The sequence below is a fragment of the Perissodus microlepis genome, chromosome 14, assembly GCF_051167445.1.
Source record: "Perissodus microlepis isolate ML-2025 ecotype Zambia chromosome 14, ASM5116744v1, whole genome shotgun sequence".
Lineage (NCBI taxonomy): Eukaryota > Metazoa > Chordata > Actinopteri > Cichliformes > Cichlidae > Perissodus > Perissodus microlepis.
In genome coordinates, this window is record NC_140474.1 from 6,652,464 (window position 1) to 6,679,225 (window position 26,762).

Sequence of the window (26,762 nt, forward strand, 5' to 3'; positions counted from 1 at the left end):
AGCCTCACAGCCTGTGGATACAGGCTGTTGGCCAATCTGGATGTTCTGGCCTGTATAGACCTGTACCTTCTCCCTGAGGGCAGCAGGTGGAAAAGGTGGCGCGCAGGGTGATGTTGGTCCCGCAGGATACTATGCACCCTCCTCAGACAGCGAGTGGGGAAGATATTACTAATCTCTGGCAGACTTGTTCCAATAATTCTGCCAGCTTCTTTCACCACCCGCTGGAGTGCTTGCTGATCGGCCTTGGTGCAGCTGGGGAACCACACTAGAAATCCATACGTCAGAACACTGCTGATGGCACAGTTGTAGAAGTTCAACATCAGAGATCTGGGAATGTGTGCGCTCCGCAGTCTCCTCAGGTAGTAGAGGCGCTGTTGGGCCTTCCGTGCAACTGAGGTGATATGGTTGCCCCAGGACAGGTCCTCGGTCACAGTTACCCCCAAGAATTTAAAACTACTCACCCTCTCCACCGCCTCACTGCCAATGAAGAGAGGCAGATGGTTGTTATGACCCTTCCTCCGGAAATCTACAATGATCTCCTTGGTCTTTTTGGTGTTTAAGACGTCGACTACGCTGCCATGGCCGCCGAGCAACGTGCTGACCCGGATGTCCTTGCCCTTCGGTCAACAAAAACGGGCCTCGTGCTGGAGGACACCCCGGTGTGGGACGGTGGTCCGCACCTTCTTTGCGACGTTTCCACCGGCCGCCCCCGCCCGGTGGTTCCCGTTTCGTGGCGTCGTCGTGTTTTTGACTCGGTGCATGCCCTCTCTCATCCCGGCGTCCGGGCCTCGGTCAAGCTGGTCAGCGCCAGGTTTGTTTGGCCGGGCATTCGCAAGGCGGTGTAAGAATGGGCGGCGGTTTGTATCCCATGCCAACGCTCGAAAATCCACCGGCACACACAGGCACCCCTTGAACCTTTCCGTGTCCCGGGTAGGCGTTTCGATCACGTTCATGTGGACCTGGTTGGTCCCTTGCCGCAGTCACAGGGTTTCACGCACCTTTTGACTGTGGTGGACCGCACGACCAGGTGGCCGGAGGCGGTACCCCTGGCGTCCACGGCAGCGGTGACGGTGGCCAGGGCATTTTTGTCAACTGGGTTTCACGTTTCGGTCCCCCTGCTGACATTACCTCGGACAGGGGCCCCCAGTTTGTTTCTGAGCTTTGGTCTGCTATGGCTGACGGCCTGGGGGTCAAGGTCCACCGCACCACAGCATACCACCCGCAAGCTAATGGGATGTGCGAACGGTTTCACCAGTCGCTTAAGGCCGCGCTCCGGGCTTCCTTAACAAGTGGCGACTGGGTCGACCGTCTTCCGTGGGTTTTGCTGGGATTGCGTAGCGCGGTTAAAGAAGACCTCGGGGTTTCCCGGCTGAACTGGTCCTCGGCCAGCCTCTCCGGGTCCCCGGGGAATTCTTACCTGAGAGCCCTCCCCCATGTTTCGATACCTCTTTGTTGCCTTTTCGCCCCCCAAGAGACTCATTTCCTGTTCCTGTGCACCACTGCCTGCCTGACACTTTTGTTCCGAGTTCGTTGGACTCGTCGTTTTCGTCAGGCACGATGCCCATAGGACTCCGCTGCGTCCACCATATGACGGGCCATACAGGGTTCTTAAACCAGGCGACAAACATTTCATTTTGGACTTTGGCGGTCGGCAGGAGGTTGTCTCTGTTGACAGACTTAAGCCTGCACATGTTATGCAGGAGGATCAGGTGGTCCCGGCCCAGGCCCCTCGCCGCGGCCGCCCACCTGCCACCGGGCTGATGGATTCTGTTTTTTCCCCCAGGAGCGACCCAAAATCAACCGAGTCCGAGTCGTCTGCAGCTTTTTCTGACCGCCAGTGCCAGCCTCGCTCCCGGGCTGGGTTGCCCTCTGTCAGTTCCCCACCCCCCCGGTTCAGCCGTTCCGGCCGTTTGCTTAAGCCCCGGGTCCTGGACTAGTTCTGCTGGGTGTTCGGGGGGGGGGGGGGGGGGGACATGTGTGGTGGACCACTAGAGGTCTCCACTCACACCCAGTGTATAGGAAGTGTGTTCCTGTGTTTTGTGGCGCGATATGCGCAGTTTATGTTGGAGACGAATAAAGGAGTGAGAACTGAGAGCTCTGTGTCGTTGATGCTTACCTCCACAATATAGTATTTTTAATGTCGCAAAATATGTATTTGAAAGAAGAATGTACATGAAAGAATTAATTTGGGCTTGCACGGCCATTCACGTGCAGCTGGAGCCTGCTGAGATACACCTGGGAACACCTTTGTTCTCTGGTGTTTAATTAGAAGCCAAAAAACAAATAACAGAAACGTCTCGAGGGGTTGGGGGGGAGGACGCAAACAAATCAAAATCAGGTGGACTTCTTTTTATTCTTACTTTCTCGATAGGGTTTGCACTGACTTTTTACACCTGAGCGGAAGATAAAAAAAAACATTTTAAAAAGTCAAACCGATAACAAATGAGTTGCATCTAAAGTGAAGAAAATAATAATAATCCGATTACTGTAAAGCAAGAGGAAAATTCAAAATAGTTTCCAAGTGTCCTCGGGTATCGAAAACTAATCCGGAGCGCAAAACCTTATTTCGCGTTTCAACAGAAAGCGAGAAATGCCACTTCACACAGGTGCAGCCTTCCCAAAGGTGGAAATCACGCCCACGATGCGCTATTGAGACAGGTTTATTTAAACGTTTGACAGGAAACATCACAAATTATTTAAGACTAATTGTTCACTGACAAAATCATCAGGGTACATGAGCACAGTGTTCAGATCAGTAAAGCTCTTTTTTTTCCCAAATATGTATTGCATCTCTGCAGGCGTTAAAAACTGTTTATTTTTTCAGCCTGGTTACTTAAGACAAGAAAACACAAATCAAAGATTAAGAAAGGAAAACAAAACAAAACACACACACACTTACACTCCTACACAGATGGAAAACAGCTGTTTCACATTTCTCATGTATTCCAAACCATGCAAATGTTCACAGAGGTGAAGGGCATCTATCACCTTTTATGGAATAAAAGCACTTTTAATGGAAGTGATGACAACAATTAGCAAATTAATTACTTGTGCTTATAAAAGCATGTTTTATAAATCTTCATCAAATCAAGTCCAAATCCTGAGAAATTTGCATCATAAGGCAGAGGGGGTATATATTCAATGGAAAAACCTCAGACAGACACTCTTGGCCTCTGCAGCTGAGATCAAGCACTGTTTAATTAGAGGCGCTCTCCTTTGTCAAAATAGTACACATATGCATTCAAAATCACCAAAGCAAATTTGAGTGCCTTTATCAATATTGGCATTTTGGTTAGTTTATTCTAAAGCACATTTTAGAAATATATATAGATATATATAGTTGCTCGAAGTGTTAGTGAGTTTGTGTCCTCTCATTTGTTCTCATTGAAATGAAGATAAAAATAAAACCTTTATTATACAATTGTGCTGGTATGAGTTTTTGGTATTGCAGCCCAATTATGAACAGCTGAACTATTTCTGGGCCAATACCTGATTCATAATAATATACAATTTACATACTGTGTGAAGCCTGCACTCAGAAGGGTAGTGTTCATACCTAAAAGGACCATCAGTTTTGGAGTACTGTATTGAATTTGAGAGAATACTGCAGGAAAGAAATGGTATCTGTGAATACAAGGGCTAATGGTCAAACAATTAACAATGCTGCTAAATGGAAGTGAGAGGCTCAAGGCAAAAAAACAAGGATGCAAGTCATTTTTTTAGGGCTTAAAGAATAACAGGAGGCAAGTCAGCGAAGGTCACTCTCCTCATCCTGTATGGTTTTCTTGATACGGAGAAGCATGGTGGTGAGCCACTGGTCCAACCGAGAAATGGTGTCAAATTCCTTCACCTGAGAAAGTAAGTATTAACACTTTTAATCCAGTTGCTATTAAACAATACTAAAATGAAGTAATTTTTTTTCAACTGCATAAATGTACCTGTTGAGGCTTCAAAAGTTTGGATTAAGAAAGCAATCTTTCAGATACAGACATCTGAAAAGTTTTCACAGCGTTTCACTTGTTCCACAATTCATCTAGTTTCAGCCTTACTGCAAATGGATTCAATTCATTTTTCCACCTCCAATTCTATACATAACAGCAACTATTTACTGTCAGAGGACTGTTCTAATAACACTTGATTTGATCACTATGTAGTGATATTGTAAGGTACTGATGCAAATCGATATTTCAGTCATGGGACACATACAGAAAAATCTGACCTACTATTCTCATTTCCATCGCTATAATATTACTGCCGGACTCCAGTAGATTTTTGGGGGGAAATGGCTTCAATGAATGCATAAACCACTCTCATTATGCAATCCAATTTCAACAGTTTGGATCACAAAATCATGAACAGAAAAGACTACAAAAAACAAAAAACAAGACAGACGTAAAGTCTACATTTTTGCTAAAAAAGCAACTGTTTACTCACTGCATCAGTATAGGCATCCACATTCTGCTCTTCCCAGGCATCTAGAAGTTTCTAAGTTGGGAAAAAGGAAAACAAACAAAAAACAAACAGACAAAAAAAAAAAGAATCAACCCACTTGAAAACACTTTTCAAGCACAGACAGGGCTTACTTTACTTATTCAACCCAGATGACTAAAAACAAGATTTAACTGAATTTAACCAAACCAAATAGGTTTCAATTCAATTTCAAGGTTATAGTCCAGTTATGTTTTCAACATTAGCATGTATATTAAACCCAGGTCAATCACATGTGATTAACACGAGTTTAATAGAGAGAAAGAGAACAGGAAAACAAAAACAAGCACAATAGTGGAAATAGATGGAAAACAGTCTCTTATGTTAAACGGCACTCCAAGTCTTCATGATTACTGGATGTGTCTTGATGAGCGATTTAGTCCCAAAATTACATCAAAGCCTACCTTCAACAGCTTGCACTCTCTCGAGTCTGAAAAGGCGGGAAACATTTCTTCATACTTCTGCACAGCAAGCTGGGAAAAGGCAGGGAGATTATTAAAATCAAAGGCTTGTATTACAGTGTCTGCATATTATCAGCAGATAAGAGTTGTATGTAATGGCTTACTTTTGCATTAAGATGGTCTACGCAAAAGTGACAAAGCGCAGCTTTGAAAAAGTGATCCTTGGCACTGTATTTCAGGAGCGTACTGTCCATTGCATGGGTTCCAACCTAAAAATAAATGAATAAATCAAAAAGCACAATTTATCTTTACTTTCCAACTAAAGCTCCCGGAGGGATAAAACGTTGAAATAAAAGCTGCTGGGTGGCATTAACTCACCTGTTCGTAGATCTCAATAGCTTTTTGGTACTGCTCCAGCTGAGCTGCGTAGGTTGCTACTTTCAGAAGGCACTTGTTTGCTGAACTTTAAAAGGAAAAATCCAGCAATATGTCAGACCACACATTAACTGAAATCGAGGGTCCTAAATTGAAAAGTAACGCTACAGCTGTAAAACAAGACATAATATTAATGTATCAGAAATTTTAGATAGCACCTCATGTGCTCATTTGCAGTTCCATACTTTAATTCTTGGACTCCATTAGAATAGCTTTACATGATTCATAGTTCATTCTTAATTATCTTATACTGGGCACTAGTGCTTTTTTTAATCGTCTACAATGGGCAGTTTTAGACCAACTTCCTTTTGATGGATTGCCACTCCTGAACGGAAAGTTTGACGAACGGGTGGGTGGATGGAGCTGTGTGTCAAATATGACCAGATTAAAAATGTTTGCTCTTGTTGACGTCACACAGAGCCAAATATTGGAAAAAAACTAAAGTCTGAAACAGAGTATTTAGAGCAGTCTGATGCATGAGCTACTTGCTATATGAAAGTAATAGGGAATTTTAGTACAGATGCACATGAGCAGCCAGCATAGTGTCTTTACACATTTACATTCTTTACTTCCCTAAAAGGCAAAAGATAACAGTGCTTATTTAAAATAGTTACCTGGTGGATTCTTCACCTCTGTAGTAATCTGCTGCCTGTTCATAATGAGCAATGGCCTGGAAAAGAAATTACACAAACGTATACATGAATTGTAAACAGAGCTTACTATACTGTTGTTTGACAATTAATAAAAAGTAAACGTAATAAGGATTTAAATAAAAGGCAAGAAGAAACAGTTTTTAACCCAACCTTGTCAACGTCCACAAGCTCTGTTTCATATATTTCAGCAATGCTGATATGGTGTTTGGCTGCAATGGTGAAACGCCCCTAAAATATGATTTTTTTATTATAATTTTTTTTGGAAAAAGTAAAAAAAAAAAAAAAAAAAAAAAAAGAGAGAGAGTGAGAGAAAGCGAGAAATATGAGCTACCCTTTATGTTTTGCATCTGATTTCCTTAAAGATGCTCTTTAGAAATGAAACTGAAAAGAAACTCACCATATCCGTGTAAATCTCAATAGCTCGGTTTAGGCAGTTAATTGCCTCTGTTGAGAAATATATTCAAAGAATTATTTTCAGAAAAATTTTACAATTATTCAGTGAACCAATGTTAGCAAAAAAAAACCCCCAAAATATATACTACATAATAAAATACAACAAAATTCAACAAATTAGAAGCTAGATAAAGGTTCAAGGTGTGAGTAAATATAGAAGGATCCCACTGTAAAATGAAATTTTTTATTTGGACTCTTCTCCAGTGTATTTGTTCACATTCCCAATTAATAACTATAATGTACAGGTTCATTACAAGACCGATATGCTTTAGTTTGTGGCCTTTACTAGGATCAATCAGGATGCCCTTAGTGGTCTTTGTTGAGTACCACAGAAAACATTTAGGGTTTTTTTTTTTTTTTCAGATCCTTATCCATCACCCAATACTATCAGGAAGTTGTCCGATTCTGCCCAAATTCATTCTACCCAATGACAACAATCCCACACAGGAACAAGATGGGCTATGAAATGTGTACTATGATGCAGGACCGAAACGATTCACTGGGTAATTCGAATAACTTGATTGAAAAAATAAATAAATAAAAATCCTTAGTACAAATTCAACAATTTCAACGCCTCATTTAATGTACAGCTCTATTCGTCACCATGTAAACGTGAACACGAGTGTTTCACCCACATTTGCGACTAAAAACAGACCTGCAATACATATGTATTTAGGGGCAGAGTGAATATGAAATTTAACACTAAACCTACGCAGTCCCCAGTTTTATGACAAAAAGACTGACAACACAACAGCAGCACTGATGCTAGCACAGTTTAACGTGGAGCCGGACTCTGTTCACACACTGCGAAAAAGAAAGAGGCAGCATCATTACAGAGATGATGAGCTCTCAGGTGGAGTCAAAGAAAATGTGTTTCTAGTATCCAAAACAGAAGCGCTGTTCCAGTAATCGACATTAAAACCTTTACTGGAAAATGTCTGGAAAGAGTCCTTAATCAGAGCACCTGATTAACAAACTGTGACATGAAGAAAAGCAAACTTTGTAGCTGCTCCATCCACTGCCGTTTGTTTTACATGGAGAAAAATCTGCAGTAACAGGGAGAGTCTAAATGGGGGAATGGGGTGTACTAGACCATATTTATTTCATGGCTTTTGTAACATTTTTCAGACTTAAAGTGAAATAATATACAACACTGTGTTAATGAAACTGCATTAATAGTTAAAAATAAAAAACTTTTTTAATTAAACTCTTAGCCACTGCCCTGTGGGTTGTTAGATAGGACACTGAATTATTATTATTAATATTAATTAATGTCTGCACTTTCATAATACCTTGTTTTCAGCAGTACAAAACTTTGCATCAAAACACAAGGAAAACTTTAGAATGCAGATATTTAAGTCTCATTAAAAGGCTTACAGACAAACTCACTGCACTACTCACAACTATGAAGTATCGTACATCAAGTTTTTAATGCCACATGATGGCACTCTTTTAATATCTCTAAATCATAGCAGCTAAAATGAAATAATGAGATTACAATCAACTTTAATTAAAAAAAAAAAAAAAGAAAATTTTTTACTCAAATTCTTTTCCGCTTTTCTTTTATTGATGCAGAGCTTATGTGCAGCTGTCATGTGATAAATAAACAGCAGCTAGATGGGTGCTCATTAAATACTTAAATCAAATTAGGATTTATCAAAATTATCATTCTCCTGACATGATTACTCCCTTATCTGCAGCCAGTCCTGCAGGGTTTGTCAGGTGAAGCAGCTTAAACTCGATGAGTAATATCATAATAATCAAATGACTCATCAGACACCTCAGTTTATGGAAGGACACGTGGAGCAGAAGGAAAGAAACCTCAACAGTACTGAAGTACTCAAAGAGTACCTGAAACAGGGTCAACGCATGCTCTCACTAATCAGGAATTTGACTGTTTATAGCATTTGTATGAAGTTAAAGATTTAATAAAGTAAATAAAATATTTAATAACAATTTTAAACCACTTTCACTTTTATTACTGAAAGCTTTTATATGAAAATATGTAAAACTTACAAGTGTACTTAATCTATATTATATACCCCAAAGTGATGTATAAAGTTTACCTTGTGGATCTGCTTTTTTGAAGGCATTTCCAGCATCTATGAAGTTGGTTGCTGCATCATGTTTGCTCTGCATCTGCAGGTGAAGGTGAGCAGCTTGGGAGAATGCATTTCCTGCAGCTATTAAGAAGATAAATTGTTGCATTTTAAAATCACTGAAAAAAGAAAGAGGCATTCAATACATTTGTTGTGTTGAAATGCGACAATCATCTTACCACACCAATTCTTGGCCATTTTGTACATGTTAGCTGCCCTCACCAACATGTCACAGGCTTCTTCCAGCTTTGAGGAGCCACTATGTGACAAAACATGTTTTTTTTTCTTAATAAGACACCCATCCATTGCATATGGGATATGTTATAATTTAAATAGTACAATTGCACCAACTGAATGCCTATGACATAGAAGAAGAGGAACAACGATTGGCATGCGAAATATTTGAGCTACCTTTTTTTTTTTTTTTATAAGTCACTGGTCGAAACAAGTTATAGCGGTCCTTTTCCCAGCCGGCACTCACTGATTTTTCATTCAGTGTGCAATCCTTTAAACTTTAAGTTACTATTTAATAGTGAGTAAAGGTTTGTAAAACCGTATACAAGTACAAATATAAAAGTGTTGTCTTTGCTTGTGATTTCAGTCCCATTACCCACACACAACTAACTTGACAATTAAATTTTCGCCACAAACCTCTCGCGGATTGTACAGCCTCATACATAACACGTAGCCTTTAACCTTGCACGTGAGCTCCTGCTACAATAATTTAAAAAAAAAAAAAATCCAACCTGAAAAATTAACCTGCATTTAGGTTGTTATATGCAAAGCCGGTTGTCCAGGTTAGTGAGAGCTAGTCTTACAGGAACATTCGCTACATCACAAGTGCGTTTTCTTCTTTTGCTGTAAACAAATGTGAATGACACGTGATTTGGACTGAGTGACCTTCCGAAAATTGCCCAACAGACGGCGCTATAGGGGAAGCGCTGCCTTTACAATTAAGTGAAATTATCTTGAATTGTTAAACAATTCAGCTTTGGGTTCAACTGAAGCTATTTCTAGCATGAAAGCGGCCTTAAAGCAGAGTCTAAAATGAGCAACTACCGACTATTTCGAGCTATCTTTCACACTAAACGCTTTCCAGATATACGACGAGCCGAGATAAGCTAGATATGCTAAACGACAGCCTTGAAAATAACCACATAACACTAACTACAACTTATAAAAGCAACCGACAATTATTTAAAATCGTTTTGTCCTGGCTTTTAACCCTTGTGGTCAGCTCCCAACCTTCCGCATAGCTGTCTCCTTTAGCCAAACGTTAACGTTAGCTAGCTGACAGGCTCACCCAAACAACGCTCCAAAAAACGACTGAGACGATTTCATTTTCTTTTCAGCCTCGGCCATCAAAGCATTTGCTTCCTTTTCTTTTCCGCTGTTATCCATTTTCAGGCAATCGGTCTGTTTCTGAGAGAGAACGAATAAATGTAAAAGTCAACAAACTCGCTAACCACTGCTAGTGGCTGCAGGCTTGCCTTGTCACATCACCAGCCGCAAAGTAACCATCACCCCTGTCACGTGACACCGGAGCACCGACGCACTACTGTTTCTGCTGCTGGTGCATTCAAGTACTCTTTTGCTATCCAGTATACTAGTCATATCTGGTAACCGTTAAAAGTTAAAACAAAAAAGTTACATTTTAATCTTCGTATGGTTTTAGTGTAGTTATTGACTTTGTTTCAGTGAACTGAGCTGTCCTTTTTCTAACTTTGCTAATAAGTCATTCTAATTTTGTATTTAAACTTTTATGCGTCTTTGTGATTCGAGTCTATTTTTGTAGGATGTTGTAGTTTTTGTGTCCGATATGGAACTCTTTGTACTTGATGTGTTTCTTTTTACAGTCATTATTGCTTCTGGGTTTTGTTTGTTTGTTTGTTTGTTTTTACCAATAGTGGTTCTGGAATATCTGTTTATTGTCTGGTATGAGCTGGTATGAAAATCTAGATCTGGATTATCCCATAGTCTATCCAGCTAACCAGCTAACTACGTCTAGTATTTCTAATCACCAGTAATGTAAAGGAGAACACATCACAGCTGTACAGAGACTGCTGTAAAGTTAAGTGGTGTCATAACAGTAAATTTCTATTCGTAAAACACAACCCTAAAAATGTATTAAATAGCCTCCTTCATTTTCTCTTTTGACTATAACTCAAACATACAGTATGAATACAAAATATGCATATGTAATCACAAATAGTTACATCCACAAGCTATAATATCCAGCACAATGGTTCTTGGTTTGTGATCAGCCTAAGAATAAATCGATGGATGGATAGTCAGTTCATTAGAACTGCATGTAACATTACATGTTAATGTTTATTAACACAGTAAAGTGTTAAAGTGATATCACGTGGTACTTCTCATGGTTTGCATATACCACTGATTTCTTAAATATGTTTTTAAAAAGTTTTAACAAAGAACAATCAAACAGTTCAACATACACAAAGCAACACCACCCTCTTCCCCCCACAAACACACACACACACCCACACACACCTGACAGTTTTACTACACAGCAAGACAATCAAGGCTTATTTAGAAAAATAAACAAATACATGAATAAAAAGAAACATAATTATAATGGTGGTAATGAGTAATTAAGTAAAACAAGGAAAAATAAAAACAGTTCACTGTTCCCCACAAATTCAAGTGCACTGCATGCATGTCTTTTCAGTGTAATCAGTCAGCAACTGCCATCAAGTTGTAACAGAGTTGAGGTTATTTTCCAAGTCCAGGGGCATACAATCTGAAAAGAAGTGACCACATACTCAGGAATAACTCTTCATTTCCTTTTATTTTCCTTCATTTCCATGCAAAATGGGTGTTAAAAAATAGTGATAGTTGTGATTTTATTTGTAGCAGCTTCTGACAAATTCTCCTGACATGATTACTCATATGATTTGTGTCTTTTAGTGTTTTTGAAATTATTTTTGGCTCTGTTTAGCAGTGCTCAAACAATATTATTGATATGGACCATATAGAAACGTTTGCACATTATAATGCTGAACAGCATACTTCAGGGTCACCACATTGTCCAGGTGAGCAAACCTGATTATGTTTGTAACATTCAGCAGGTGTTGGCAGAACACTAAACATTGTTTGGAAAGTTAACATATATGGCCAATCGCTTTTCAGTATAACTGCAGTATCCTATATGAATATATGAATATTGATTATCAGACAAATAATTCATATCAGATTTGCTGTGTAGACTGGTACACTATTTCTGCTTGCTTTGTGAGCTGTACTGGGCTACTTTGACTGATAAACACTTTATAGCATAATCCGTGACTAAGGGTGTAATCCCCCTGTAGCAAAAATGTAATTTTAATGTATTTTATTTGAAATTATAATCCAATTAGACTTACCAACAAATGCCTAAATGGAGGAACATTAGAATAAGGGAGTTACAAGACGAAGTTTTATAGGACACAAATAATTAGTAGTTAAAAGTAGTGCATAACGTCAGTTATTTTATATTAAAGGATGCACAAATTAGTAATTTTTAGTAGTGCACTGCAACTGTATCAGGGATGTGCCTTATCAGGCCCAGACGTTTCCAGGTATGTGCTATTTACTTCGTTTTTAAACATCAAGGGTTAGCTTTTCGCGCGATATCAGCTGCAAATCTCCAGTCCTTTTTCCTAAATTTCAGACTTCAGCTTTACGAACAAAAACAGCCCCACAAATTTACTGAGAAATGTGTTTAAATGTACGAAAAAACTTTGCCAAGCACGTCGAAAGAAAAGTTCTGCCACGGTATACGCAGGAGGATAAGATTTCAATCAGGCAAACCGGAAGTCTCCTGTTTCCTGCCTTGTAGTTGGGTCCTGTACAGCAGCCCGTGCGAGGCTGTCCTGGAGACCCCGCGCTGCCTGCACCTCTATCGTCTCGGGTGAGTTTGTTACAATGTAGCAATTTCTCTATTAATCCAAAAAACTGTTACAAAGCTGCAATATTCGCGAACTGCACGCGAGCCGCGAACTGCACAGCTACCGCAATCGAAGCGCCACGCTGCCGCACGAACCGGCGAACATGCTCATTTTCCACCGAATTCCCAAGCATACCCCCCTCATCCAAGAGTATTCCAACATTAACTCATATTTTGCTTACAAGGAGAGATAGCTAGCTACGCAATTGCGTTTACGCTTCAAAGCAGACAATACTGCCTTGTCTTTGTCAAATCGAGGCATCGTTGTGCAGTAGGAGTGTTAAAATTGTGTCACTCGCTGGTTTGTTTTGAATGTCAAAGCCTCAAGCTAGCTGTACGTCTCAATATTGTTGATAGCTTGTTGGCTTAGCTGGTTAGCTAGCTAGGCTAACGAAAGTCAACCCAGATGCGTTAAAATGACTGAAAATAGAGGCAAAACAGTGGTTTAAAATTAAACGTTTTGTTAAATTAGAGTTTTAAGTCAGCAGTGTGGCTACGAAATACTCCGTGTTGTGAGTAATAAGCGAAATATACATGCAAAGCTCTTTGAAAACACTAGCTAGCATGTAGCAAGCCGCTTGCAGTGACTCCATTCATATCCTGCGTACTAGCTGCGCTCTAACCGAGCAATGGCTACGATCTGCTGCTGCTTCAGAGCGGCAACTGGGTGTACGGTCGCTTTATAGGTCTCGGTAAACTCGTGGAAGCTGATTTGAGATGGTATTTTCGTGTTGTTGGAAACGAAAGGCACAGCTGGTGTTTTGAGTTGTGGTAAATTCAGCGGGAGGCGAGAGCCCGTTCTCGAAATCTTTGCAGGCGGAGCGAAAACCGCGCGTTTTCAGTTTGTTGTCTATTGCCATCCGCTGTTTTTTCGGATTTTAACAAATATGAGTTCTGCTTGGTCTCTCGATGGGTTCGTTACCACATGGGGATTTCTGTTGTTGATAAGTGTAGGTGTTAAAAGACGTTGAATTTTTTGAAAATCAGTTTCTGTATTTAACTGTAAACTTTATTATTATTTTATAATTTAAGGACCTCATATTTTATTTATCACGTCATGCTTGCTTTATCCTAACAAGACACCGAAATATCTGACAGTGATAGGTGATGTAATGATTTGAGTCATTACTCATAATTTGAATTTTAAAAACACACAGGGGAAAATCAAGGACTTTGAAATTAATGTGATGGACTTCATAAATGTTTATTAATATGGTTATTAACTAACTATATAGCCCATACTACCTAAGAGTAATTAGAGTGAGTTTATGTTATTCGGAAACTATAAGAAAAACATTAACATTGAAATTTGTGTTGATAATGTATATCTAGAAAGGGTTAATACCATAAAATTTCTTGGTGTGATCATTGATCATAAGGCCTGTTGGAAATCACACATCACTTATGTGAGGGGAAAGTTAGCACGGGGCATTGCTGTCTTGGGGAAAGTAAAACAATTTCTGGATAGGAAAACATTGTATATGTTATATTGTGCTTTACTATTACCATACATGAGTTATTGTGTAGAGGTTTGGGGAAATACATATAAAAGTAATATTCAGACTATAATCATAATGCAGAAAAGGGCTATTACACTAATAAATCAGGAGGGCTCACACAAACGCATTCTTTATTAAGACGCAAGCTATAAAATTCCAGGATCTGGTGAAGTTTAAAACAGTGCAAATAATATATAAGGCAAGGAAAGGGATGCTCCCAATCGAAATAAGTAAATGGTTCTTAGAAAGAGAAGGGAGGTACAATTTTAGAGGGAAGTGGAATTTAAAATTACAAAGAGTAAGAACAACATTGAAAAGGATGTCTATTTCAATAGCGGGAGTTAAATTCTGGAATGAATTAAAAGAAGAACTAAAGGTCAGTAGTGATATAAACCAGTTTAAAATAAAACTCAAAAAAGAAATTTTAAATAAGTATAAGAATGAAGAAAAGTTAAACTGATGTTTATTTTCTTCTGCAAATTAGCAAATCTAAATATAGTTTTAGTTGAACATGAGAAAATATTTTTTTGTGATGTTATGTTCTAAGTTGAAGGCATTGTATACGTTTTTTGTTGTTCAAATTTAGATGATGAGGATGTAAACCTGAGGGGGTAGGGCTAAATAAGTATATACTTCTGCCTACTTTTCAAACAACTGCATGGAAAGATTTTATGAAATGTTGGTGAATGTATATGTTTGAAATAAAAATGAACTGAACTGAACTGAGTGTTTAAATATAACTTAGTCTTTTTGGATGCCAAATGACCATGATGGTTAGTCCAGCTTACTGGATAGCTTTGGAAGCAAGAAAAATGTTTAGATTTTTAATGTTTGTGATTTTTCAATAAAATGCATTTCTAGACCTGGTAAAGTGATGCCATTTTTACATTACAGCTTAATCCATACACCAAATTATATTGGAATTGAAAGTATTTCTGTATCTTGACAAATCTTTAGTCATAAAGAGTAAAATAATACATTAGTTCAGTTTAAAAACACTCAGAATTAGAAGGTTTTGTGCTTTTAGAGAGATACTGTAAGCTAGTATAGGCTGTTCTTCATCAGTGTTGCACATCGATAGGTAATTAAATGTTAAATGTTTAGTTGTACTCTAATAAATTAAAAGGAACGTATCTTATTGTGAAATTGTTTTACTGGTGTGGCTCACTAGAGATCAAATTCAGTTGTATGTGGCTCATTAACTGAATATAGTTTGAACCCCCTCCTTGTCTAAACTAACGATCTGAGAACATAATATTAAGATCTGTGGTTTCTTTTTGTAGTTCTTCTAAGGAGTGAGCAGCTAACTCAAATCTATGTTCAATTACAATTATGACTTCCAACAGTTATGAAAACAAGATAAATGAGGTAACAGAAATATTTTTGCTTTCTTTTTTTCTTTAGTTTCTTTTTGCAGCAATACGCTTATTTTTCCTTTAGTTTTTTAATCCAGTGTACTTGTTTTCTTTACAGTGGTGTTTATTTGCCTCTCACTAAAAACCCCACGTCACGCCCCCAGATGCTGTGACAGTTTAAATTTGGTTAACAAGCAAAACAAATTAATCTGTTTGGAAACCGACTGATAACCAGGAGTCCAACGGGGAGCAACAAATATATTATTTCATTATTTTTTTTAAGTTAATTAGGAACAAAGTAATAGTGATTATGATATTTGCAGCAATAGAATAATTTTGACGTTTTCTCATGATGACAAGCTGTGCTGAAAATGTTTTATTGCTACTTTGCAGTGCTTTACAAAAAAATCAACAAAAATTTGTTACTTCTAAGGATTAGTAATATTAAATAATCATATGAAATTAATTCCTGTCATGCTGAAGAAGCATAGGACTTGAAAAACATCACTGTTCTGTAGTTCATTATCAAGTGTGGCAAGCCATAAATCAGCTTCTGTGTAAACATGGAGACAAAAATGGCTGGGTTCGAGTCCACTCTGGACATTTCTTGTGTATCATTCCCCTCACTCTCACTGTTCTTTTGCATTGCTCCCTACTGCCCTATCAAAATAATAATAATAATTAAAGCGTGCACTGACAATGAAATAAATCAAAAGTTGTCATAAAAACAATTTCTCATCTTTAACAGTTGTCATGGATGATGAAGACGGCAGGTGCCTTCTAGATGTAATTTGGTAAGTTAATGATGACTCGATGAAAATCGGCTAAATCTCATCACAAACTGGTCAGCCATTTCTTCCCTTGTACTGTGAAGATTCACTTTGTTTTCTCTTGCAGTGACCCAGAAGCTCTCAATGACTTTCTTCATGGATCTGAGACCCATGTGAGTATGAGTGGGGGAGGGTTGTTTTTTTTTTAAAAAGAAAAGAAAGAAAGATGTCTCCTTTTTTTTTTAAGTTTATGATTTCTATTTACAAAAAGTGAGTTTGTAATTGATGTGATGAGGAGTCATAATTATGCATATTTTTGTTAGTGCTGGCATCAGTTAGTGAAGTGTGACTCACTTTAGATTGCACGTTAATGCACTCTGAAACCTGCTTCCCTCACTGCTTTCATGTAATTTTCTTATTGCTGTATCTGCTTAATGGTTTTCTTTGCTTTTGATTTGCACTATTTGTAGTTCCAGCCTCCCTTCCCTTTTTATTTGGCATATTCACAAAATGAGAAATGATAATACTAACGCTTCCCGACTCTGTATTACACCTATCACTTTGCCCTTTTGTCACTTATCCTTTTACTGGTTCTTTTACAATCTGGGTTTCCTGGACTGTATTCTGTCCTTTCCTTGCCCTTCCCCTGGCTGATGGTTTGTATATTTATCTGTCCTGGTGACTTTTGCCTGCTGGTTTGGGTGCCTTTGGTTTCCATCTTTCCTATCCTTTGTGGGTGTGTCTGTAGTTGGACACTGACGACCTTTTGGATGGTTCAAGTGACCCCTCCAGCTCATTCTTCTCTGCCACTGGGGTGAGTAAAATCCCCCAATGCTCTTCCTTCTGTTTTCTATTTATATATGTCGCATGCTTCACCTACTACTCCTCTCCCATCTACTAACAAACCTACACTTGACAGGCTTTGTTTTGCTGCATTCTGACAAGATATTTTTGTGGGGTTTTTATATTTGCATTACTTTGTTCATTTCCACCCCTTACCATCATATCTAGTGATGAAAATTTACGTGTTACCTGATTTCACTTATTTCCTCTTCGTTTTCCTCCTTTCCTTGAAGGGCCACGTTCCAGAGGTCCAGCCTACAGCCCAGCTGTCGGCCAATGAGTCAACAGGCCTCCCTAGAGTCAGTGTTGACTTGGACTTCTTGGAGGATGATGACATCTTGGGAGGGTCCCCAGGTGGAGATGGTGGGAGCAATGGCATTGGGACAAATCATGAGCCATGTGACATCTTGCAGCAAAGTTTGGCTGAAGCCAACATCACAGAGCAAAGCTTACAGGAGGCAGAAGCTGAGCTGGACCTGGGCTCCTTTGGAATTCCAGGCCTTACACAGGTGGTTCAGACACTGCCTGATGCCAGCCTTGCTGGGGCTGGAAACAGTGCTGTTGGTGTAGGCATTGGTGTTGGGGGAGCAGCAACGATTTTTCCCGGGTCAGCCACGAGCACCACTGCTACTCCCCCCAACGCCACAACTGACATGCTAGGGTCAGTCCTTGCTCAACAGGGCCTTCAACTCCAATCCCAGGTCATGAACAAGGCAATCAGTGTTCAGCCATTTATGCAGCAAGTGGGCCTAGGAAATGTGACGCTTCAACCCATTTCAAGTCTTCAGGCTCTTTCTAATGGGAGTCAATCTGGACATTTGGGTATTGGACAGATTCAGGTTGTGGGTCAGCCTACCGTCATGACTATCAATCAGTCTGGCCAGCCAATCCTGGCTAAAGCCATGAGTGGTTACCAGTTGCACCAGTCTGGGCCAGAGGTATCAGGTGCTGGTCCTCAGCCAGGGCTTGGAGGCTCAGGAGGTGGACTTCTGATCCAAAGTAATAAAGCTACTCTCGGATCTCCAGCTTTAAATGGACCGGCTGTTTGTGTCAGCAGCACAAACAGCAGCAGTGGTGGTACAATGACTGCTCCTGCTGGGCTTGTGGGTTTTGGCAACACCCTTCTAAGTTCAGGAATAGGATCCCAGACACAACCTCAAGGCCAAATCATGCAGAACGTGATCATCCAGCGCACACCACCACCTATTCAGCCTAAACCCCCTCAGGGGGGAGCCATCCAACCGAAACTCTTCAAACAACAACAGCAGCAGCCACAGCCAGCACCCCAAGTCTTGCAAAATGATGCCCACAAGGCCCTAGGGCTGCAGCAACTTCCAGTTTCTGCTGCTCAGAATGTAGCCTTCCTGACAGGAAAGCCAGGCTCCAATGTTGTCCTGAGTACTCAAGCCACAACTCAAGGCGCTCAGTTTCAGCAAACCCTCTTCAAGCCACAAGCAGCACAACCATCTGGCAAGCCCCTGAGTGTACACTTGTTAAACCAATCTAGCAGCATTGTTATTCCTTCTCAGACAGTTCTGCAAGGTCAGAACCACCAGTTTCTCTTGCCACAGCTACAAGCAGGTGGGCAGATCCTGACCCAGCACCCCGGGGGCCACATCATCACAAGCCAGGGTCCTGGTGGACAAATCATTGCAAACCAGATTTTAACTGCAAACCAGAATATCAACTTGGGTCAGGTGTTGACGTCGCAGAGCCATCCTGGGGCAGCCCACATCCTCTCTGCACCCATTCAGCTCCAGCCTGGCCAGATGGGCACGCCTACCCTCTTTCAGATGCCTGTGACATTGGCTCAGAGCCAAAATCAGACACAGACCCAGACTGTCTCAGGTCATGCCCAGACAGTCATACAGGGCATGCCAATTCAGAACCCCCTGACCATGCTGAGCCAGGTGGAAGGACTGAGCCCCGCTGTCAGCCTTCAGCCAGCCTTGCAGCCTCAGCCAGGTGGAGTCCCTAGCAGCACAGTAGCAGCAACTATGGCTCAAGGACAGCCTGGAGAGTGTGTAACTGTGCTGGGAAGCTCCACAGACCAGGCTACTCATCCCACTCAGCAGCTTGTACCACAGCCATCTATCCTTGCCATGCAGCCGGCTTCTACTGTGTCCACGGTTACCACCGCATCTTCCTCTTCTCCGTCCATGTCAGTTTCCACCTCTTCCTCTGTCACAGCAGTGGGGCTGGTCCCCCCTCAGGCTCAGCAAAGTCCAGGGAGGTTACTGTTCACCAACCAGGGCCCCAGCATGATCCTGAGCCAAGAGTCTCTGCAAATGTTTCTTCAACAGGTCAGTGTTCAAACTTAAAACTTTTGCTTACCTTGTGTTCAGTTAACATTGTCTAAAAAGATGAATAACATGCATGGAGTGATATCTTGGTTTGACCTCTTTGGTTTACTATTTTACTCCCCCTTCCCTCCAATCCCCTTCCTCCTTCCTTCCCTCCCTCATCCTGAAATGGTAAATGTACTCCAATCAGGAGCAGCACCACCAAACAGAGAATGAGTCAACCCCCTCTGTGGGCGTACCTGCATCTGTAATCGTCAGCAGCAACAGCATCACTACTCCGGCCCCTGCTGTCCATGACAGCCAATTAACTGACTCTTGGGTGGGCCAGAGCCACAGCCCTTCCCCTGGCCCTTCCCACATGGTAAAGCAGGTAGAAATGCCCCTTTATGTTGAGCCCCACCCCCTTGTTGCTGCTGCTGCCTCCACAACAATGTTAGGATATCTTATCTTTTCTCCTTACTATTCTGTACCTCTCTTCTGCATTAGTCATTGCTTCTATGGCGCTCACCCTTGCTCTGCATTTCCAAAGAACAAATATGATTGTTGGCTTGCGGCTTCTGTGTGTTTCTTACGTTGCTTAATTACATGCAAAGGCATGATCATTCCAGTTGTCCATACCTATTGCGTGCTAACTACTCTGAATTTAGGACTGGCAAACAATATTCAAAGGAATATCTTTTTCTTTTTTTTAATTCATTTGATATTTTTAATCAGTTCTAACATCCTTGACTCAAAGCTGAAATGGGCAAAAGTTATGGTATAATTGGACTATATATTTTAGCATGCTGAAATATACGCGATCTAATCTTTTTTGGCCTTTTCTGGATTTCTGCCTACAGCAGCAAGGCTAGAATAATCTCTTCACTAACACTGCTTAGTCACAGTAAATGAACTCATCTTCATCTGCTGCATTACTGATTAAGGACTGATGAATTGATTCACTCCACACTATCTTCCACCTCTCACCCCTCTGTCCCCTAGTGTGACCAGGGTAATGAGCCCCCCCAAAACCAAAATGACATGTTCACCTATCCCTCGTCCCTCAAGTCTGCAGATCACCTCCTAATTTACCACCACAGACCCACAGATCTTGATTTCTTGCTTTTGTCTACAGTTTTTCTTTTTGGCTCGCTAAATAATCATTGCCCTCTCTTCTTATGTGTAAACCTCTTCAAATGCTAGAAATAAAATCTGTGAGCTTCTACTACTTTTACTTTAAAATCTATTAGTTTTTAATTCTAACACTTTGCTTTTGTGTTTGTTTGGTCGTTATTTACTTGTGTACGTCGGGATTGGGTGATAAATCTGTATTATTATCTATTAGTTTATTTGATTGTTTCTTTTTTCATTTTAAAGTGTGTGAGTGTATTATGATATTTGCAATTAGGAGTATTAACCTAGGTGTAAGTATTAAACTCAGTATTATGATGCATACATATAGTACATCATAATAAATACTGATGTCAAAAACGTGAAAAGCCATATCGCCCAACCCTACTTTGTGTCAAATCTCAGATTGTGTGCTGGACACTTATTCGCTATAGACTTTTTGTATGTGATTTTTCTTCTTTTTTTTCTGTGCTTAATATCCTGATTTCATTCTTCCTTAAAATGTTTGCTCCCTTGAGTCAGATAAGCATACTGTATTTTGATTCCACTTCTTCAGGTACCCTCCAGTGGACATCAGCAGCCTCTGAAGATCCATAGAATGTCTCCTTGTCCACCTGCCACAGCACCACCAGTGGCAGAAAGTCCCCAGCCTTCCCAGTCTCCTCTTACTCTGAGCCAGCAGATCCAGTCACCACACCACCAACAGCAGTCACGCCCTCCCTCTCAGCCTCAGCCACAGTCGCAAACTCCTTCTCGCTCATGCACACCCTCATCTCACCCTCCACTCTTTATTGTCCATAACCAAATTGCAGAGTCCCCCAAACCAGCTCTACAGGGCCAGCCACAGCAAACGCCACCCCAACAGACACACATTCAAGTTCAACTTCAGCCTCAGCCGGCCTCTCAGTCTGCCCCTTACCAACAAGACATGCCTCCTATGTCACAGTCACCGAAGCCTCCACCTGCACAACATCAGTTCACTGCAGCTCCTGTCAGCGCTTGTGCCACCACTGTGGTTAAAACTCATGTTCCCATCCAGGGCCTGACATCAGATCAGCAACATAATCTGCAGTTAGTAGGAGCACAAATTCAGACTCTTTCAGCCATCTCTCAACCCTCACCTAAGCAGAAACAGCTGCTGGAAAGGCTTCACCAGGTATCATTACAATGTTACACATTTCTTCTTACTGAAAACTTGTAACGTAATTAGCATACAATTAGGGATCTTGGCTGTAAAATCACTGTATTTTTGACTTATTCTTTTTTCTGAGGTTCCGCAACATGTTAAGTTGCTTTCACTAGTACAGTTTGTATTGTCGTGGAAAAATAATATATGTGATTTCTGCATATATACTTAGTTGTTCTTTTCCCCTTGTTCAGTTTAGTTCCATTTATGATTTTTTTTTTCTGTTATCAGTTGGGTTAAATACATTGTGAACATTACCAATAAACCTACCAGTACAATATCAGCATAACTAAATTAGGAGCCTAAGCATGCTCCAAAATATTTTGATTGTAGGTACAAATATATCTGTCCTGATGGTATTTCCAGGTCCAGCAGAACATCATGCTACAAGCTAAGCAGCCTACTCAGCCTCAGCCTCAAATCACCACTCAGTTTAGTTCCCAGCAAGATGTGCCTCTTGATAAAGTGGTGATTGCATCATCATCAGCCAGCACTGGTACACCTGCTCAGCTACCCTCAATGCTGCAGCCGACATCAGTGCTTGTCAAAACTCCTACAGGTTAGACATTAATTATTGTCAGTGATGCAAAACAGTAGGATCCAACACACGTTGAAGTGTTTCCTTTTGTAATTATCTTTATTCTTTATTGCTAGCATCAAGTGACTTACAGGTATTCTCAGGAGCCCAAGGGCAAGCTGGAGCAATGGTGAATCAGACTGTCACTCCTGCCAGCCTTACCCAGCCTGCACAGGTATGTAATATAACCCAATTCCCAGTAAGAACATATGTGTGGTATTTGCCTGGCGTTATTTTGTGCTACTCTAACACCTTTGTCAGTGAATATAAAATTTAACAGGGATAGTATTTTCCCAATACATTCCTTTTGTATGTTTTGTCACTTTCTGCTTTTAAATTTCCCTCTTGTTTTCCTTTCTCAGGTTCAGCCAAAGCCAGGAGTGATAAGCTCTGTTGGAGGGGTGACTCTGGGGAAAGGTGGCATGCAGATACAGGTGTTGGGAGCTAGTCTGACTCAAATGCCTGCTCCACAGCCCCCAGCTTCAATACAAGCTCAGGTAAATGAGTGTTGCTACATGTTTGTACTGCCTCTGGTATTTAAGTTTTAGTATGAAGGGTTTTAACCCTTACACTTTATATTTGTTTGTTCCTGTTACAGACAACAACAATAATGAAAATGCCTTTCAGCGCAGAGCCCAGTAAAGAAGCCAGGTATGTTCCGTGGTAATTTTCCAGGGCTTCTTTTAATTGATTCTTAAAAGCCATATTTCTGAACAGTATTAATTTTACACACTTCACTGCAGGATGCTAGAACAGCTAAGGAAACATCAGGGTTCAGTGCTTCACCCAAACTACAGTGCCCCTTTCTGCTCATTTGAGGACACACTGCACAGACTCCTGCCTTACCATCTCTACCAGGGAACTGCCAACTCTTCTCAAGATTATCAAAGAGGTAACAAATTGCCTCTTTTGTAAAGCTACCAATGTATTGCTTGATTTATAGTTGAGAATTTTCAACAATTTGGTTCTCTTTTACACAGTGGATGATGAATTTGAGAAGGTCTCCAGCCAGCTGCTGAAAAGAACTCAGGCCATGCTGGATAAATATCGTTACCTGCTCTTTGCAGAGTCAAAAGTAAGTTTATAAATCAGCATGTTCACTGCAAGCATTCTTAGTGCGTTTTTGTCCTGAATTGATTTTAAAAGTGATGCTGTTTGGCATATGAACATGAGCAGAGACTGGGCCCCTCGGCAGAGATGGTGATGATCGACCGGATGTTCATTCAAGAGGAGAAGGTTGCATTAAACCAGGACAAGATTTTGGCAAAGGAGAGGCCAGGTATTTTTTCACTGTCTGTGGTTATTAAATTATTAATAAATAATTAATAAAATTATTAATAAAATTTTGTAGGTATTCAAAAATAAAGAAGGTGCATTTTAATTATACATTTCTGTTTATTTACTTGCAGAAGAGTTTGTGGCAAATGTGCGAATGTTGGAGAGTGTTTCATCCCAGCAGAAATTATCATCTGCTGAACCCACCCCAGTGAGCGGAGGGGTATCTGCTGCTGTCCCTGCTCCAGCGCCTGCTGTTGCTGTTGCTGCTGCTCCTGCTGCCATCCCATCCCCTGTTCCAATCATTGCCCCAAACCCTCCGCCTGCACCCACACCAGTTTCTGCTCCTGCTCCTTCTCCTGTCTCAGTTCCTTCTGCGGCCCCTTCTCTTTCCCCTTTCCCTCCTACCAAGCTCGTGATAAAGCAGGGTGGAGGCAGTGCATCTGTGTCCTGGTCCAGTAGCTGTCCTCCTCCTCCAACTCCACCAGTCAAGCCAGTGGCTGAACCCACTAGCCAGATCTCTACAGTTCGTACTCCAGCATCGTCATCCTCATTTTCATCCTCGACATCAAACTCTCAAGCAGCTGATGACGATGATGCTCTTCCACAGCGAACGAGCAAACCGCCTATCAAGACCTATGAGGCTCGCAGGAGAATTGGTTTGAAGCTAAAGATCAAGCAGGATCAAACGGGGTTCAGTAAGGTGGTCCACAACACTGCCTTAGACCCAGTGCACACACCTCAACCTCAGCTGAGCAGCCAGTCTATGCCCCAGACTCAGCCGCAGTCTGAAGCTGCTGTATCACAAGCGAAGGTTCACCCTTTATCAACCCCTTCGGCCACGGTTATCAGAACTCAGTCCCCTGTATGCACTACTTCGTCTGGCTTGTCAGTCACAATATCAACCTCTCAGTGTAACCCATCACTGAGAGGAAGTGTTCCCCCCATTTCAGCCTCATCTTCCTCCACCTCTTCATCCCATACTTGGTCTTCATCCACCTCCTCATCTTCCATTCAAATGAATGGGACTTTGGATCACCACGACACAGGTGGGGTCAAACACAACCCTGCCTCTACTGCCACTTCCTCACAGACAACTTGCCGTCTTCCCCTTCGAAAAACTTACCGGGAAAACATTAGTCCTCGGGTCAGACCTGGTGTGCCAGGTGGAGGAGATGAAAATTTGTCCTACCCCAGAACCACACCATCACCCCCCAGACACGAGGCCTCAAATCCTCCCTCAGAGCGGACAGTGATAGCAAGTGTGAAAGTAGAGAAGAGAGACAGGGAGGCCTTACTCACTCACACAGATTCAAGCCACGAAACTGGCCGTTTGGGGAGTGCAGTGCAGGGGCTGGACGAAATGGATGTGTTTAGTCGTGGTATCAAAACCACGCAACACCATCATCTCCCACAGCTTCTAGACAGAGAAGGGGCAAAGGAGAGAGGGGAAGAGCACACAGACCAAGAGACAGATGTAAGTAAATACAAGAGGTTGAGTGGAAAAAATCGACATAAGGCAGGAGGAACATTCAGAATGGACCAGCATGCCCCTGGGCCTCCGTCGCCAGAGTCTTCCTTCACACGAGACTCTTTGCTTCCTGCCAAACGCTGCAAGTCAGACTCTCCTGACATGGATAACGCCAGCTTCTCCAGCGGCAGCCCTCCAGATGACTCACTGAATGAGCATCTGCAGTGCGCCATTGACAGCATCCTTAATCTGCAGCAGGAACCCTCTACCCGCGGACACCATATTAAAGGGGGCAACAGCAGACCCCACCAACACCAAAGTCAGCGCCCTGGGGGCTCAGCGCCCTCATCACACAGACCTTCAGTCCCATCCTCTTCCTCTGCTTCTTCGTCCTCTTCCTTGGCCCAGCACCCTCAGGTTGGTGGCCGCGGCCACAACGGCAGCCTGGTGCCCCAGACTCAAAGTAGATAACAGCCCCTCAGCCTTGGACTCACAAGGGGAACTATGAAACAGTTTAATGAGGCAGGGGAAAGGGGCACTGTGAAAACAGTATCACTGTAGTACTCTGCCAGGCTGTGTTGGCTTTGTTTGTTTATTTGAATTGTCCAAACATTTCTTTGTCATTTACAGTCTAAAGTTGCCCCATGATGGAAATACAAACATAGTCAAAAATGGTGAATTGCAGACTTGAACATGCTCGACAGATGTGCTCCCTCAGCCAAAATCGAGTAACAAGATGAAATTGTCAGTGACTGTTGTTCTCTAATTCTGTCTTTCTTTTTCACTTTGGTCTGTTTTTTCCCTCATTCACTTGTTCATACATTCCTTTCATGTGGTCTGAGCACCAGTCTCTGTCCACAGCGGTTCATCTTTTGGTTTAATCAGTGTCGTAATGAGCATCAGGCATCTTATTCAAACAGTTTAAAAGATAACAGCTTTTCACTAAGAGAGCTGCAGAAGAAAGGCCAAAGAGGTTACAGCAGTGTAGTACTGTAAACAGTCATAATACATCCAGTGTGCTGCCCGACCTACCATATTTGATTCTCTTATCGCAAAGATAGTGCTGCTCCAGAGACGCAAACAACAAATGCTAAAATGAAGCAGTCCAACTCTTTATCAAGACCACGCTTCTTTATGTAGTATATTAACCCTAAATATCAGTTGCTTTGGTCTTAAGGTAAACTCCTCTTGAATTGAAAAAAGTGAGTACCATCAACCTCTGTGTGTCTCCATTTTAAACAGATATCATGTCTTTTTTTTTCTTTTCTTTTTTTTAAGTAAATGTTGAGGGGAAAAAATTGAACGTTTGTAAAATTGGTTTGAAATTGACTGCTCAGATGCTGTTGTACTGTCAGGATGTAAATGAACTTGTAAGAAATGCATTTTTTCTGCTTCTATTGTCAGATGATTTTCCAGTTTCTTGTTTTTAGACTGCACCTCCACTCACCCCCTGTTGCCTGTGATGCCAGGTTAGGACTTTATGCATTTCAGTCAGCAGGGGTCAGGCAAGGTTTCTGTGTTTTCTGTCTTTTGGATCTTCCTGTCACTGTATGCCTGCCTCACTTGAGTTTTTGTTTTTCTTTTTGTTTGTTTGTTTTATTTTCCCCCCTTTGTATAAGCCTGGTGGACAATTCAAACACAAACACAGCACAAGCATTGAAATTGAAAAAAAGGAACAATAATAATGTACAAAAAAGACCGTAAGAGAATTTGAAGTATAGTATTACAGATTAATTTTGTATTGTATTTATTGTGTATAATGACACTTTTTAAAAAGAAAATGTACATTTAGTAAAACTGTAAATTAAACCTTGCTTCTTTTATGAAATATTGCAGCGTCCTGTCCTCTACTCTTTTATTCCTCAACTCTGTTCCACCACTCGAGGCTGCATTCCTTT

The 26,762-nt window shown here is 41.2% G+C and overlaps 2 protein-coding genes across 7 annotated transcripts; one reads left to right on the top strand and one right to left on the bottom strand.

The window, feature by feature from the left end:
• Positions 1–2,644: 2,644 nt before the first annotated feature.
• napab (N-ethylmaleimide-sensitive factor attachment protein, alpha b) lies at positions 2,645–10,086 on the bottom strand. 2 transcript variants are annotated; one of them, XM_084951066.1, is made up of 11 exons: positions 9,996–10,086; positions 8,709–8,788; positions 8,497–8,613; positions 6,375–6,421; positions 6,128–6,205; positions 5,939–5,994; positions 5,268–5,352; positions 5,054–5,158; positions 4,893–4,961; positions 4,435–4,485; positions 2,645–3,850 (listed from the first exon to the last, which is right to left on the bottom strand). In XM_084951066.1, exons 2-11 carry the CDS (start codon positions 8,755–8,757, stop codon positions 3,749–3,751), a joined length of 759 nt encoding a protein of 252 aa, XP_084807192.1. In that variant the 5' UTR covers positions 8,758–8,788; positions 9,996–10,086; the 3' UTR covers positions 2,645–3,748. The 2 variants fall into 2 exon arrangements, with proteins under 2 accessions (XP_084807192.1, XP_084807191.1); XM_084951065.1 differs by having other exon boundaries at positions 9,833–10,063.
• A 2,257-nt stretch (positions 10,087–12,343) lies between these two features.
• bicra (BRD4 interacting chromatin remodeling complex associated protein) lies at positions 12,344–26,692 on the top strand. 5 transcript variants are annotated; one of them, XM_084951036.1, is made up of 15 exons: positions 12,344–12,439; positions 16,078–16,123; positions 16,227–16,272; positions 16,848–16,913; positions 17,176–19,245; positions 19,436–19,615; positions 20,912–21,511; positions 21,908–22,100; positions 22,196–22,293; positions 22,481–22,615; positions 22,717–22,769; positions 22,862–23,010; positions 23,099–23,193; positions 23,292–23,397; positions 23,528–26,692. In XM_084951036.1, the coding sequence occupies exons 2-15, from the start codon at positions 16,083–16,085 to the stop codon at positions 25,333–25,335; spliced, it is 5,640 nt and encodes a 1,879-aa protein (XP_084807162.1). In that variant the 5' UTR covers positions 12,344–12,439; positions 16,078–16,082; the 3' UTR covers positions 25,336–26,692. The 5 variants fall into 5 exon arrangements, with proteins under 5 accessions (XP_084807162.1, XP_084807163.1, XP_084807164.1 ...); XM_084951037.1 differs by having other exon boundaries at positions 23,295–23,397; XM_084951038.1 differs by having other exon boundaries at positions 19,436–19,606.
• The last annotated feature ends 70 nt before the right edge of the window (positions 26,693–26,762 follow it).

Coding starts and splice junctions, on each gene's coding strand:
- napab (XM_084951065.1), bottom strand. CDS start 9,930: ATGGATAACAGCGGAAAAGAAAAGGAAGCAAATGCTTTGATGGCCGAG. Junction 8,789..9,832: donor TTTTTTGGAGCGTTGTTTGG/GTGAGCCTGTCA, acceptor TTTGTCACATAG/TGGCTCCTCAAAGCTGGAAG. Junction 5,353..5,938: donor AGAGGTGAAGAATCCACCAG/GTAACTATTTTA, acceptor TTCCTTTTAAAG/TTCAGCAAACAAGTGCCTTC.
- bicra (XM_084951036.1), top strand. CDS start 16,083: ATGGATGATGAAGACGGCAGGTGCCTTCTAGATGTAATTTG. Junction 22,770..22,861: donor GAGCCCAGTAAAGAAGCCAG/GTATGTTCCGTG, acceptor ACTTCACTGCAG/GATGCTAGAACAGCTAAGGA. Junction 23,011..23,098: donor TTCTCAAGATTATCAAAGAG/GTAACAAATTGC, acceptor TCTTTTACACAG/TGGATGATGAATTTGAGAAG.